Below are 15,168 nucleotides of genomic sequence, written 5' to 3'. Positions count from 1 at the left end.
CAGAAGGGCCGAGGTGACCTCAAAAGTCACATGACCCTTATCTGCCCCTCCACACTCCTGCTGGGACCCGGGAGGACAAATAGGTGCAGCCCCCCTAGAATGGTTGAGCCAAGGATTGTCTTTCCTGGTTCCAGAAGGGGGTTCTAATGCTGGCTCGGGTGTCACAGCAGCACTTTGCTCTTGGCTATATGTGAGTGTCAACCTGTGAGTCGCTGATGTTGAAGAGATGGGATCTGTCAGCAGATAAGTGTGGTATGGGCCTGGCTGTGGGCTTGGGCGCTGTGGAAAGAAAAGTCCCCACCCAGGTAACACTCTCAGCCAGAGAGGCAGACGCACGTGCAAACCATCCATTGCCAGGTGAGACTCTCGGTGGTGGGGGCACAAGAACAAACAATGCATAGAACTGAGGTCTCCCCCTCACGGGAGGGCTTAGGAAATGTCTTAGTCTGGCTGGGCACACTGGCTCACGCCTGTAATCCCAGCAGTCTGGGAGGCCAAGGTGGGTGGATCACTTGAGTTCAGGAGTTCAAGACCAGCCTGGCCAGCATGGTGAAACCCTGTCTCTACTAAAAATACAAAAATTAGCCAGGTGTGGTGGCAGGCACCTGTAATCCCAGCTACTCAGGAGGCTGAGGCAGGAGAATCGCTTGAACCTGGGAGGCAGAGGTTGCAGTGAGCTGAGATTGCGCCACTGTGCTCCAGCCTGGCGACAGAGTGACTCTATCTCAAAAAAAAAAAAAAAAAAGGAAATGTCTTAGTCTATTTGCGTTGCTAAAAGGAACACCTGAGGCTGCATAATTTATCAGGAAAAGAGCTTATTGGCTCTCAGCTCTGCAGGCTGTCCGAGAACACGGCAGCAGCATCTGCCTGGCGAGGCCTTAGGCTGCTTCTGTTCACGGAGGAAGGTGAAGAGCAGCTGGCATCACATAGCAAGAGGAAAGGAGCAAGAGAGAGGGGAGGGGGTGCCTATGTCTTCACCAGTCACATCTCGTGGGGACTAGTAGAGCCAGCGAGAACTGACTACCACACCAGGCCATTCATGAGGGACCTACCCCATGACCCAGACACCTCCCACCAGGCCCCACCCCAGCATTAGGGATCAGATTTCAACATGAGGTTTGGAAGAGACAAATATTGAAACCATATCAGGAAGCATTCCCAGAAGAGGTGCCATTTGAGAGCTTAGAATCAAAGCTCACTGGGTGGAAGAGGTGGCAAGGAATGGCATTCAGGCAGAGGGAATAGAATAGGCAAAGGCACAGAGGTCAGAGAGAGGAGGAGGTGTCCAGGAAGCAGTAAGTAGGGCCAGGTGGCTAGACATTGGAATCCACAGGGAGTGTCAGAGTGGAGGGGATGAGGCTGGCAAGGCCAGACGGGGCTGGACCTTGAAGGGCCTTGGATTCAAGGCCAGAGAGCTGGACACTATCCTGGGGACAGTGGCAGTCCCCAAGAGTCTTTGAGTGACAGGCATTCTTGCCCCGTGAGTCATACCCTGGGGGGTGATGTGGTGCAGTGGCAGCTGTCTGGATTGCACTCAGATCTGCTGCGTGGCCGTGGGCAGGCCCTGCCTCCCAGGTCCGCAGCCTCCTCATCTGTCAGATGGGCATGACAGTGGCCCCTTGCCCCAGGACTGTCGTGAGAATGTGCTGAGGAGGTCCGAGCCCAGTGCAGGGCCTGGCACGGGGGAGCCCTCAGCTAAGAAGGCAGCAGCTAGCAAGGTTGCCAGCGATTCATGTTCTGTCTCTCCTGCCCCTGCAGACACATGCGAAGCGGACTGCTTGCGGAAGCGAGCAGAACAGAGCCTGCAGGCCGCCATCAAGACCCTGCGCAAGTCCATCGGCCGGCAGCAGTTCTATGTCCAGGTCTCAGGCACTGAGTACGAGGTAGCCCAGAGGCCAGCCAAGGCCCTGGAGGGGCAGGGGGCATGTAGCACAGGCCAGGTGCTACAGGACAGCAAATGCGGTGAGTCCTTGCCCATGGCCACTCAGATGCTGACTCTGTCCTTCCTTGCACATGAGCCGGGGTAAACAGTGGTGGGCATGCAGGTGAGACAGACACCTGGGGAGGGGACAGAGAGATGCAGAGGCCTGCCGGGGAGAAGGACTGCAGCCCTCATGGTCATCGCTGTCATTTGAAGAGCACTCCTCTGTGCTGGGCCTCGGGCATGTGATCACAGCCTGAGGAGGGACAAGGAGTGGACAGGACAGCAAGGCCACAGTCGAGGGGCGTGAGGGGGCACGGGAACCAGAACAGGCCCTCTCTAGTCTGGGATGTGGTTCAGGGAAGCTTCCTGGAGGAGGAGAAGTCACGTGAGCTGAGACCTCAGGGCTCCAGGAGTTGGGGAGCCTGAGTCAGGGTCGGGGGACAGAGCAGGGATGTCGTGAGGCCTAGGGCCGCCCAGGAGGGCAGCGTCGTGCTGCAAGGAGGCAGGTGAGGCCGGCCCCCAGCGGGCTGGTGTGGGCTGGAGAGGAGAGCCTGGACGCAGGACAGGCAGAACCAGCACACGAGACAGTCCTAGTTCTAGTGGAGCTCACATGCCCGTGCGGAAGATGGACAGTGGGTCAGTGAACATGCCCACAGGTACAGTGAGGCCAGAGGTGATGGGGCCTGGCAGACACCACTCTTGAGTTGGATGGGGAGCCATAGGAATGCTTAGAGCAAGGACGCAGGCTCACGCGCGCTCTTACGGGAAGGCGGAGTAGCGGGGGCGGAGCAAGGACGCAGGTACGCGTGCTCTGTTATGGGAAGGCTGAGTAGCGGGGGCGGAGCAAGGACGGGGAGGAGCATGAGATGGAGGGGGCTCCTAGGGAGAGACAGACTTCAAGGAGGACTCCAAGGGTTTCGCCAATTGGGCAGAGGTGGTATTGCTTCCTGACGCCGGCCAAATCCCCAAGGATTTGAGGAAGAGTGGGCTGGGGGGAGGGAAACTTGAGGAAGAGTGGGCTGGGGGGATGGGGTGCGCAGGCTGGACATGTTCAGTTTGAGACGCTCACAAGTCATCCACATGGAGGTGTTGGATGGGCAGTTGCAGCCACAAGTCCGAAGCCTCAAACAATAGGGTTGGCCAGGGGTGTAAACTGGGAAGCCGGAGGAGAAGAAATGATACCTGGCGGGGGAGGGGGGAAGCTGTTGGAGAAGAGGTGACACCTGGCGGGGTGGGGGGGGGTTGGGGGAAGCTGTTGGTAAAGAGGTGACACCTGGCAGGGTGGGGAAGCTGTTGGTAAAGAGGTGACACCTGGCGGGGTGGGGGAAGCTGTTAGAGGTGACGGCAGTGTTGGAGGAAGCTGTTGGAAAAGAGGTGACACCTGGCAGCGGGGGTGGGGGGGAAGCTGTTGGTAAAGAGATGACACCTGGTGGGGGGTGGGTGGGGGGAAAGTTGTTGATAAAGAGGTGACACCTGGAGAGGGCGGGGAAGCTGTTGGTAAAGAGATGACACCTGGCGGGGGAAGGGCCAGGTTGGGGAAGCTGGGACTCTGGCTCAGACAGTGGAGGGGGACAGCCGTACTGACAAGGGGGGACAAAGGGAGCTTGGTGATGTCATTCTTCTACTTTCTTTTTTTGTTTGTTTTTGTTTTTGAGACAGAGTCTCGCTCTGTAGCCAGGCTGCAGTGCAATGGTGTAATCTCAGCTCACCGCAACTCTGCCTCCCAGGTTCAACCTATTCTACTGCCTCAGCCTCCCAAGTAGCTAGGACTACAGGTGCGCGCCACCGTGTCCGGCTAATTTTTGTATTTTTAGTAGAGACGGGGTTTCACTATGTTGGCCAGGCTGGTCTCAAACTCCTGACCTCATGATCTAGCCACCTCGGCCTCCCAAAGTGCTGGGATTATGGGTGTGAGCCACTGCGCCCAGCCTCTTCTACTTTCAGTAACTTATTTTGGGCCGGGCATGGTAGCTCACGCCTGTAATCCCAGCACTTTGGGAGGCCAAGACAGGTGGATCACCTGAGGTCAGGAGTTTGAGACCAGCCTGGCCAACATGGTGAAACCCCGTCTCTACTAAAAATACAAAAATTAGCTGGGTGTGGTGGCGAGCACCTGCAATCCTAGCTACTGGGGAGGCTGAGACAGGAGAGTCACTTGAACCTGGGAGGCAGAGGTTGCAGTGAGCTGAGATCACACCACTGCCCTCCAGCCTGGGTGACAGAGCGAGACTCCATCCCAAAATAAAAATAAATAACTTATTTTGAAATTATTTCAAAGTTTCAGAAACATTGTCAAGCAGAACAAAAAACTTCCATATTTTCTTCATCCAAATTCCCCAATTGTGCACATTTGACCACATCTGCCCCGTCTCCCACACATGTGTGCATGTGTGTGAGTGTGCATGCATGTGTGAGTGTGTAGTCTTCACCATCCAACCCACACACCCACCCCATTCAGCTCCAGCAATCCTTCCAACAATGTCCCTTTTGTTTTTCTGGTCCCAGCTCCCATCCAGAAAGACATGTCACCCTCCACTGTGTCTTCAGGCTCCTTCAGTCTGGAGCCGCTTCTCCCCTTTCCCTGCCTCTCCTGCCCTTGTCCCAAACTCACCTCCTCTAGGCTAACGCTCAGAGCTCCCTCTGGTTTTTCCTGGGGACCTGACTCAGGGCCCAGGGTCCAGCAGGAACCTCAGCTTCGAGGCCTAATCCTGGGTGCCCCATCAGCAGGCACAGGATACCCCCAGCCCACCACAGGATACCCCCTGCCCGCCACAGGATACCCCTAGCCCACCACTGGATACCCCCAGCCCGCCACTGGCTTCACTTTCACTCGCCATTTTCCCTCTGTGATTGATGAGTGTTTTGTGAGTTTGGACCAATATTCTCCTCCTCTTCAAACTTCTGCACAGCTCCCGGCATGTCAGCCACCTCTACCATTTGTTCCATGTTCCACGCTCACTAGTCACATTCTCCTGTAGGAAAGTGGGTGGCCATGGCCGTTTACCTCTGGGTCTGTATCCCTGTAGACTCAGATTCCCCTTACTCATTGCGTTGTGATCCATTCCCGATGTTATTTAGTTCGGTGCTCACTGTGTCCCCAGGGTAGCCAGGGGTGCCCCACCAAGCTGGCTCTTGGGTCTGTCTGACCTGCCACACACACTGCGAGCCTCCCCTTCAGATCCAACTGACACTCTCCATCCCCTGGCATCAGCCAAATCCCCAAGGACCCCTGGTTCCTTTGAGAGGAGGATGATGGGTAGAAACCAAAATCTGGGATATTCATTGCTCCTGGAGTACCACTGCCTCTAGGCCCTCTCATCGGACAGAACTGGAAAGCACAGATGTGTATACACGTGCACACGCAGGCATGGGAATCTATGGGTGGGAGGGTTCTAAAACCACGAATTCATGCCATGCCTCCCGTTCCACACCTCAGGGTCCTTTCTAACCTTCACTCCCCATTTCCGCATTTGTAAGCATCTTCTCCAGCACTGAGAAACTCGGCTCCCTTTCTCCTGAGTTTACTGATTTACTCAGTTTCCTTACTTACTCATCAGTCGACGTATTTGTTCAGTGTAGCCAACCAGACTGCGCTGTCTTCAGCCCGTCATCTCCTCACTACGCCCCTCCCACCTCGCCCGCCAGGCCCTCCTGCCCTTGCCTATTTGAGCCCCAGTCCCTCCCCACTGCCCCTAACTCCTCCACTCAGGAAGGACAGGGGAGCTTCAGGGTGAAATGACTGTAGCATATCCAAGTGGCGACATCCAGGAGGCAGTTTGCTAAAGCTGGAGGGCAGGGTGTGGAGCAGACAGAGGACAGACGTATGGGGGAGGTGGGGACCACAGGCTTTTATAAGCGGGTGGAGATGGAGGGGTCCGCAGAGGACTCTGAGGTGCAGCAGCCAGAGGGGCCAGACATGGCCCTCACAGATGGCTGCCTCCTGGGTCTTGCCCCAGGCTCTTCTGGGATAGGTCAGGGGCCCCTCTGTGTCCTTGGGGCCCCAGGGGACAAGGACTGTGTCTATCAGGAGAGCCTGGGCTTGAGCACACAGGAGACACCCCTGGCCTCCCCACCTCTGCCTCCAGCAGCCTCTCCGCTTTGCCTCTGCAGTTGCCTGTGGGCCTGGCACCCACTTCGGTGGTGAGCTCGGCCAGTGTGTGCCATGTATGCCAGGAACATACCAGGACATGGAAGGCCAGCTCAGTTGCACACCGTGCCCCAGCAGCGACGGGCTTGGTCTGCCTGGTGCCCGCAACGTGTCGGAATGTGGAGGCAAGTGCGGGCCTAGAAGGAGAGGTGGGGGTGGGGGGTGGGCGGGGGCTCCTCCTGTCTCTGATGAGGCCCTCCTGTCGAAGGCCCAGGTGCCTGGTGTGGCCAGAGAGTGTGGTATTTTCTAAAGTTCCTTGTCCTTTCCAAAACCCTTCACGATATCTGTGCAGTCATCACTTACAAAGTGCGTGACAGATCCCAAAGCGTCAGCAGTCCCGGCCTGCACTACAGTGCTGAGCGCTGCACTGCACTCGGTGTGCTCTCAGAACTGCATTGTGCCCTTTGGAAAGGACTTCACAGTGTGCAACTTACGGTTTCTACGGGAGGTACATAAGTGCCTTATGGTGGACCAGACAGCTTACATTTTACGGAACATTCCATTACGACTGGAACACTTTGCAGAGAGTATCTTATACTTGAGCAAGAACTTTGCTCCACACAAAGAACTTTATTATGTGCCCCACAGACTGTTTAGAAAGCCCTTTTTCAATTTACCAAATGCAGTTAGGTTTGCAAAGAGCTTTTGCATTTACCTCCCTCTCCCCACTGAACTCCATCTGTGAAGCTAGCTCAGTCTCCCCATGAGCCTTTCTTCCCAGGCCACTGTGAGTTTCACCCAGGAGAATCCGCGGGGAAGGTTCTCAGCACCCTGAGAAGCACAGTGCCTGTGAGGGTGGGGGAGTGGGGTCCCAGGATACTGGAGACCTCCAGCTTTCTCCCGGTGACGGAAGGGCTCAGAGCCCAGCCCTGAGTCCGTCCAGGCTGCCGGCTGCTCTCTGGCCCACGCCCACTCCAGGAGTGTGGTCTCCACCCCTGGGGGAGTGGCCACTGGTAGGAGATTCCGTGTTTGGGTAGAAGCTGAGAATCCCAGGGTCTGGGCTGAGAGGATGCTAAACCCGCCCCTCACTCAATGCCAGAATACTCTCTGCATCCTGAGTCTGCTGGAACGCAAGAACATTCTTTACTCGGAGCTGAAATTGGCTTTCCTGTGGTCCCCTCCCTTTGTCCCAGGGGTGCCCTTGAGTACCTCAGAAACCCTCCCCAGACCCGCCTCCCTCTGCTCTGGCCTGGCCCTGCTGGTAGACCAGGCAGCGTCACCCTGAAGCTGAGCAGGTGCTCCTTCTGCGGAGACCCCGGTGCAGCCTACCCCCCGGGGACAGCCCCTCTGAGACACGTGACCTGTCCCTCCACCTGTGGGTCCCCTTCCCAGCTCAGCAGCAAGGCCTCTTGCTCTTCAACCCCCAGGCCTTCTTGCTGGTGGGAGAAGGAGAGCCAGGCTTGACCAAGGCCGCACATGAACCGCTGGCATCATCCGGACCAGGGCCCAGCTTCCTGCACCCCGGCTGCTGCGTTTTCCCCACCCCGTCCCCACCCCAGGCCTCGGGTGCCCAGTACCTTTTCCAGGGCCGGGCAAGGGCCAAGAGCAGGGCCTGAGACCACCCACAGCCTCGGCCCTGCGGTGCCCTCCTGCCCGCCTGAGCCATGACCTCTGACTTCCAGGCCAGTGTTCTCCAGGCTTCTTCTCGGCCGATGGCTTCAAGCCCTGCCAGGCCTGCCCCGTGGGCACGTACCAGCCTGAGCCCGGGCGCACTGGCTGCTTCCCCTGTGGAGGGGGTTTGCTCACCAAACACGAAGGCACCACCTCCTTCCAGGACTGCGAGGCTAAAGGTGAGCATGCCCTCCCCACCACGCCCGCCCACCCCGAGAGGCAGGGCTGCACTGCTCCAAGAGGCTCCCCCGAACCCCTCTCATCTCCTCCACGTGGCGAACCTCCCAGCTCAGAGGAGGAGCCTGGAGCTGTCAGGCGTGGGCGTGGGTGATCCACTGTGCCCCGCATTAGGACAGGGACACCTTATAGCTGAGAGCTTTCTGAGCTCCAGGGGGAACAGCAGCTCCTTGGAGCACTGGGGAGGGCTCTGGGGACAGGAGGCCTTGAGCAGCATCTAGAAGGGAGGTTGGGAGGGTGAGGAGGGGGCAGGAGTGTGGGGGCAGGAGTGTGGGGGCAGGAGTGGGATCAGGGCATCACCTCAACTGCTGTCTGTTCAGGGCATCTGGTCCCACCCAGGTCTACATCCCGTCTTCCCTCACTCACCAACTCCCCCAAATCCTCCCCATTCTCAGCTGCTGACCCTGCTTCCCCACCGCGCTCCCTCTCAGTGTCTGTCCATCTGTCCAGGTGGCCTGGCTCCCAGCCCTCTGGAGCCAGCCACATCACCAGATACTCGCCTGCACATACAAACTGTTCTGAATTTGCCCATTTAAAAAAAGAATTGAAGCCAGGTGCGGTGGCTCACACCTATAATCCCAGCACTTTGGGAGGCCAAAGTGGGTGGATCACCTGAGGTCAGAAGTTTGAGGCCAGCCCGGCTAACATGGCAAAACCCTGTCTCTACTTAAAAAAAAATACAAAAATAATTAGCTGGGTGTGGTGATGTGCACCTGTAATCCCAGCTACTCGGGAGACTGGGAGGGGAGGATCGCTTGAACCCAGGAGGCGGAGGTTGCAGTGAGCCAAGATGGCACCATTGCACTCCAGCTTGGGTGACGGAGCGAGCTCCATCTCAAAAAAAAAAAAAAAAGAATTGCCCATCTCTAGCCCCCCGCCCCGGCACCCCTCAGACTCCGGCCGCCTGTCTCTCCTGCCCCAGCAACCTTGTAGAAAGAGGGTTTGGCCTAGCTGGCTCCACTTCCCCTCCTCCCTGTCTCCCCCGCACGCCTCCGGCCACATCATCGCCCCCGCTCTCCCTGAAAATGGCTCCCATCAAGGTGGCCTGTGTGGTCCCTGTTTTGCTGGAGCCAACATCACATCAATCTGCCATGTGACCCCCACGCCAAGGGCTCTTCCTGGCCATGGTGGAGTGAGGGTGGTAGGAGGTCATGGGGCGGTGGGGAGGAGCCTTGAACTCTGTGCCAAAACAGACCTCGAGGGCATGAGAGGTCCTGGGGACAGCACCCCAGCGCTGCCCTTTCCCTGCACCCCTCCACACCCACCACACTGCCTTGTGTCCCCCGGCAGTGCACTGCTCCCCCGGCCACCACTACAACACCACCACCCACCGCTGCATCCGCTGCCCCGTCGGCACCTACCAGCCCGAGTTTGGCCAGAACCACTGCATCACCTGTCCGGGCAACACCAGCACAGACTTCGATGGCTCCACCAACGTCACACACTGCAAAAGTGGGTGCTGCTGCTCTGCCGTGGGAAGCTGGGAACACGGGAGGGGCTGGGCAGGTTGTGGGGGCGGGAGGAGACCTGATCTCACACGAGCTCCACCAGGACACTGGACTCCTCCCACTCTGTCCCGTCTGCTCTCGGGTGCATTGCATCCATCTGGAGGCCTGTGGCACCAAAGGGGCAGCCCTGGCTTGGCCCACTCTACGGAGCCCACAATGGTGGCCATCGTTCATCAGTTCCCACTGCTCACCCAACACAGCCCGAGCCTCTGCCCTGGGCCAGGCCCTGCTCTAGTTTCTGGGTCTGCTGGGGGAGCTGACAGCCTACAGGGGCACTGACAGGGCCGCTAGAGAGGGCAGGGCTCCAGGCCCTCTCAGTGCCCCTGACAAGGCCCAGCCACAGAGAAATAGGGTGGGCCTGCAGGCATGGCAGCCCAGTAAGAAGAAGCCCCCAGGCTGGGCCTCAGGGAACCACAGGCCTGAACAGGGGACCTGCCCTCCTGCTCTGGGGGCAGCCCAGGCAGGGTCCCCAAGGAGGATGGGCTCAGGGTCCGAGGGCTAGTGTGGGGGGGAACAAGAGCACCTTCCAGCCCTGCCCTAGGCCTCCCAGGTGATTAGAGGCCTGGCCGGCCAGGGCCCCTGCCCAGCAGAGCCTGATGAGGCCCTCGGGCCACTGTGCCCACAGACCAGCACTGCGGCGGCGAGCTTGGTGACTACACCGGCTACATCGAGTCCCCCAACTACCCTGGCGATTACCCAGCCAACGCTGAATGCGTCTGGCACATCGCGCCTCCCCCAAAGCGCAGGATCCTCATCGTGGTCCCTGAGATCTTCCTGCCCATCGAGGATGAGTGTGGCGATGTTCTGGTCATGAGGAAGAGCGGTACGTTGGGGGCCGAGGGGACCAGAGGCAGCCTCAGCAGCGTGTGCACCCCCGTCTCGCTGCGGTTCTGCCAGGTGGGATCGCTGCCTTCACAGGGCAGAGAGGAGGGCCCTGGGGCTCAGAGGACCAGCCCCTCAGAGTCCACCTGGGAGGCAGGGTTGAAACCCACTTGGGTCTAAGAGCTGGCTTTACAGAGTTCTGTGGAAAGATCTGGAGAGCTTAGGGTATTCCGAGAGTGGATGCTGGGACATGGTCAGGCCTGGTCTCAACTCCGGCCACGAGCCGGGCCCTCATCCCAGTGGCGGGACCAGCCGCAGGGCCCCTTGCCACCACTTTCTGCCGCACCGCTCAGGGCGAGACCTCAGGCTCCAGCTCCACGGGTCTCCTCCCGCCCGCTGAGGTTTGGGGGACCACACGGCCGTCCCATGCACCACACAAGATACCAGCTCAGAGAGCCCTCCCCACCCCTCTGTGAGCCCTGGACTCCCGGCTCATCCGCCCCCGTCAGGGCTCCTCTTGAGACTTCAGGGAGTGAAGGATGGAATGGCATGAGAGAGGACTGGACTCAGCAGTGGGTGTGACCGCTGTGTGCCCAGCTGGCCACAGCAGCAGGAATGCCTGGGAGGCCCCTGAGCCACCCGAGCACCAGCCAAATACCTGCAGCACACCTGTCCAGGGGACCTCGCTGCTGTCGGGCTGTGGGTGCCCATGTGAGCGAGCTCCATATCTGAGTGTTAGGGAAGGAAGAGCAGGAACCCAGACACCCACAGACACTGGCCAGAGAACATCTCTGGGTACCCAGTGACCACAGAGACCGGCCAGATGAGGGGGCGGGGAGGGGCCTGAGGTCTGCGCCGGGGCTGCTCCACCAGAGTTGCGTTATCCTGGGCAGGAGTTGCTCAGCATAGCTAATGAGTAGACAGATGTCAGCAAGGCTGACGCAGCTGAGCAGCCAAAAGCCGCAGTGTGCGGATGGGCAAGGGACCGGCCCGGGACCACATTCCCCACCCGTTCCCCTCACCCGCTCCCCTGCCCCCAGCATCCCCTCCTTCTGTCCCCCACCACAAGCCTGAGCTGAAGTGAAGCCCAGCCTGTCCCCCATGAAGGGCTCCTCGGGAAGGCCCCCAGGGAGCCGTGAGGCCTTGCCAAGGAGCCCTTAAGCGGGGAGAGGCTGGGCAGGGCTGGGGTGCTCCCACTATCACCGTGTCTGAGAAAAGGATGGTTTGCAGAGTTTGGGAAGATTCACCTGCTGGTCACATGCTGTACCCACGCTGCCGCACTCGGCTCCTGATTTCCTCCTCGGGAGATCAGGGCTCAGTGGGCCTTGCTGGTGTATTTGCTCTCGGGGAGAAGGGACTTCCCAAGTCTGTGCCTCTGGTCCCAGCAGTCGGTGCCAGTTCATCTCCCATGTCCTCCCCCAGCTTCCACTCCCACCCTGGCCTTGCACCAAGTGCAGGCCTGAGCCCTGTCACCGAGGAGCAGTTAGCTGGAGGGAGATGGAGACCCACTGACAGAGGGGCCTGTGATAAGGGGTTCACCAGAGCAGAGCAAGATCTTGGGAGGGGATGGGGGGAGAGTCAGGGAGGCTTCCTGGAAGAGGGGACAGAGATGGGTCTCAGAAGGACAAGTAAGAACCAGGGTTGAGGGTAGGGAAGGGCCTCAGAGGCAGAGGGAACAAGCACAAAGACTAAGCCATTGTGTTTGGGGGACCAGGCGTTCGGTGCAGGTGCTGGGTGGTGGACTGGATGGGAGGCGAGTGGCCTAGGGCAGGAGGAGCTGCCTACCTGTGGCAGCTCAGCAATGATGCTTCACCCGCAGCCTCTCCCACATCCATCACCACCTATGAGACCTGCCAGACCTATGAGAGGCCCATCGCCTTCACCTCCCGCTCCCGCAAGCTCTGGATCCAGTTCAAATCCAATGAAGGCAACAGCGGCAAAGGCTTCCAAGTGCCCTATGTCACCTACGATGGTAAGATCCACTGTCTTCACAGCCCACTGTGCACGGCTCAGGCGGGGCCCTGGAGACACAGAGATGAGTCGCACGTCCCCGCCCTCAGGGAGCTGCGACCTGGCAGGTACAGACCTGGAAGCAGAACGAACACTGTCAGGGGCCAGAGCCAGACAGGCTGAGGGTGGTACCGGGTGGTACAGGCAAGACAGCGGTTAGTGGCATCTGCAGGCTTCAGCTGAGGTGCTGCCCAAGCAGGGTTTTGAGGGCTAAATAGGGGGTTCTTAGTGAAACCCCGAGGAGGACAATACAGGTGGAGGGAGCCCCAGGTTCAAAGGCACAGAGGCAGAGCTGCGGCCAGCCATAGCCCAGAGCCCATGGCTGGAGCACGGGAGGGAGGGCAGAGGCTGGAGGTGAAAGGGGAGCACGTGGGTCTCAAGCCCCTCGCCTTCCTCTCCCCCTGCTGACCCGCTGCCCAGAGGACTACCAGCAACTCATAGAGGACATCGTGCGCGATGGGCGCCTGTACGCCTCGGAGAACCACCAGGAAATTTTGAAAGTGAGTGAGTTTATTGGACGGGAATCCACATAACCCTGGGATGGGGCCTGTGAAGAGCCAGGACCGCCCCTGCCCCAGCCCTGGCCCCTGGAGGAGCAAGGGAGGGGGGGTGGTGATGGGAGAGGAGCAGGAGGCTTGGGGGTCCCAGAGCCCTAATGGTGGGGACTGGGTCCTGCACATCTGTCCCTCCAGACCAGGAGGCCTGAGGGAAGCTGTTTGGTGAGGACGCGGGGACCAGGACCTGGTGATGTGGCCTCAGGCACGTTCCTCACCAGCTCACAGCCTCACTCTCCTCATCTGTAGAATGAGGGTATTCTGGGGGATGTCTCAGTATCAGTGGGATCTACCCAGTGCCATTGTCACTTGGAGCCCCCCTGCCGCTGGGACTAGGCTCCCTCCTCTTCCTGCTTCCAGCCTGGAGAGGCAGGGCCGCCTGGTGTGTCACATGGTGGGTACTGGCCAGAGGCCCGGGGACCCGGGACTCACCCAGCTCAGCCCTGGGCAGCAGCACTGTCAGCCCAGGAGCCCCGGGGTGTGGAGGACAAGGGCAGGGCTGGAACGCTCCCGCTGTCACTTCTTCTGAGAAAAGGATGGTTTGCAGAGTTCGGGAAGATTCACTTGAGTCTCCCCATAGTCTGCCAGTCACGTGCTGCCGCCCTCGGCTCCTGATTTCCTCCTCAAGCTGCTTGGGCAGAAACCAGGGATGCGTCCTGGGCTCTCTCCCCGCAAATCCCTGTCCCCCCAGCTCCGCCCTGGGAGCATCGCTCCCAAACTGGAAGCGTCCTGACACTGCTCTGGGGACACAAACCTCAGCCGGAGGGCCATCCTCCTCCACAGCAGCTCCCAGCTCCTCACACGCAGCAGAGCCTCTCGGCCCATTCTTCTTTCCGCCACCTCTTTCCCCCCATCCTTCCGCCCTCAGCTGGGACATCCTGTCGTACTCTGGGCGGCCTGCCTGGACCCCCTGACCTGGGCACACCCTTTGCAGCCCCTTAGGTCCCGCGTGCCCCTCCTTCCTGGCGCCCACCAGCACTCACTTTAGGTTTGTTCTGTGAATATTTAGTCCCTGCCGCCACAGCACAGAGGAGGGCAGGAGCATCTGTCTCCAGGGTGTGGGTTCAGGGCACGCGTGTGTGTGTGGGGGGGGGTGGGGGAGTGTGCTGTGTGGTGTGTTTGTGGAGGCATGTGTGGTGAGTTTGGAGGTGTTCAGTGTGTGTGGTGACTGGTGTGTGTAGGGGTGTGTGGGTTTGACTGTGGGGCGTGTGAGTGGGTGTGTATAGTGTGTATGTAGGGGTATGTAGGGGTGTGTGTGCTGGGTGTGTAGGGGTGTGTGTTGAGTGGGTGTGTGGGGGGTGTAGTGAGTGGGGGTGTGGTGGGTGTGTGGTATGTGTGGGGGGGTGTGTGGTGAATGGAGGCGGTGTGTGTGGTGGGTGGGGGTGTGGTGGATGTGTGGTGTGTGTGGGGGTGTGGGATGAATAGAGGTGTGGGGAAGATGTGTAGTGAGTGGGTGTGTGGTATGTATATAGGGTGTGTGGTGAGGGGGTGTGGTGGGTGTGTGGTTGTATGGGGGTGTGTGTGGTGAATAGAGGTGGGAGTGTGTGGTGTGTATGGGGGTGTGTGTGGTGAGTGGGGGTGGGGTGTAGTGAATAGAGGTGGGGTGTGGTGAGGGGGTGTGTGGTGTGTATATAGGGGTGTGTGTGGTGAGTGGGGGTGGGGATGTGGTGAGGGAGGTGTGGTGGGTGTGTGGTGTGTGTGGGGGTAGGTGTGTGGTGAGTGGGTGTGTGGTGTGTGTGAGGGTGAGTGTGGTGAGTGGGTGTGTGGTGTGTGTAGGGGTGAGTGGTGAGTGGGTGTGTGGTGTGTGTGGGGGTAGGTGTGTGGTGAGTGGGTGTGTGGTGTGTGTGGGGGTGAGTGTGGTGAGTGGGTGTGTGGTGTGTGTAGGGGTGAGTGGGTGTGTGGTGTGTGTGGGGGTAGGTGTGTGGTGAGTGGGTGTGTGGTGTGGGGTGTGTGTAGGGGTGTGTGGTGAGTGGGTGTGTGGTATGGGGTGTGGTGAGTGGGTGTGTGTGGGGGTGTGGTGTGTGGTGAGTGGGTGTGTGGTGTGTGTGGGGGTGAGTGGTGAGTGGGTGTGTGGTGTGTGTGGGGGTAGGTGTGTGGTGAGTGGGTGTGTGGTGTGGGGTGTGTGTAGGGGTGTGGTGAGTGGGTGTGTGGTGTGTGTGGGGGTGTGTGGTGAGTGGGTGTGTGGTGTGTGTAGGGGTGAGTGGTGAGTGGGTGTGTGGTGTGCGTGGGGGTAGGTGTGTGGTGAGTGGGTGTGTGGTGTGTGTGGGGGTGAGTGTGGTGAGTGGGTGTGTGGTGTGGGGTGTGTGTAGGGGTGTGTGGTGAGTGGGTGTGTGGTATGGGGTGTGGTGGGTGTGT

The 15,168-nt window shown here is 59.3% G+C and overlaps 1 protein-coding gene across 3 annotated transcripts in view; it reads left to right on the top strand.

The window, feature by feature from the left end:
• The window catches only part of SCUBE1 (signal peptide, CUB domain and EGF like domain containing 1), a 146,835-nt gene that overhangs the window by 123,935 nt on the left and 7,732 nt on the right, over positions 1-15,168 (top strand). For all 3 annotated transcript variants that reach the window (XM_034948492.4, XM_034948491.3, XM_055105419.2), the window contains 7 exons: positions 1,759-1,962; positions 6,035-6,196; positions 7,694-7,861; positions 9,210-9,371; positions 10,053-10,250; positions 12,069-12,221; positions 12,680-12,759. In XM_034948492.4, the coding sequence (XP_034804383.2) occupies positions 1,759-1,962; positions 6,035-6,196; positions 7,694-7,861; positions 9,210-9,371; positions 10,053-10,250; positions 12,069-12,221; positions 12,680-12,759 (1,127 nt within the window). The remainder of the gene's footprint in view (positions 1-1,758; positions 1,963-6,034; positions 6,197-7,693; positions 7,862-9,209; positions 9,372-10,052; positions 10,251-12,068; positions 12,222-12,679; positions 12,760-15,168) is intronic.

This window comes from Pan paniscus, chromosome 23 (genome assembly GCF_029289425.2).
Source record: "Pan paniscus chromosome 23, NHGRI_mPanPan1-v2.0_pri, whole genome shotgun sequence".
Classification (NCBI taxonomy): Eukaryota; Metazoa; Chordata; class Mammalia; order Primates; family Hominidae; genus Pan; species Pan paniscus.
The sequence above is the reverse complement of the archived record's forward strand: the minus strand, read 5'-3'. Positions and strand labels throughout refer to the sequence as shown.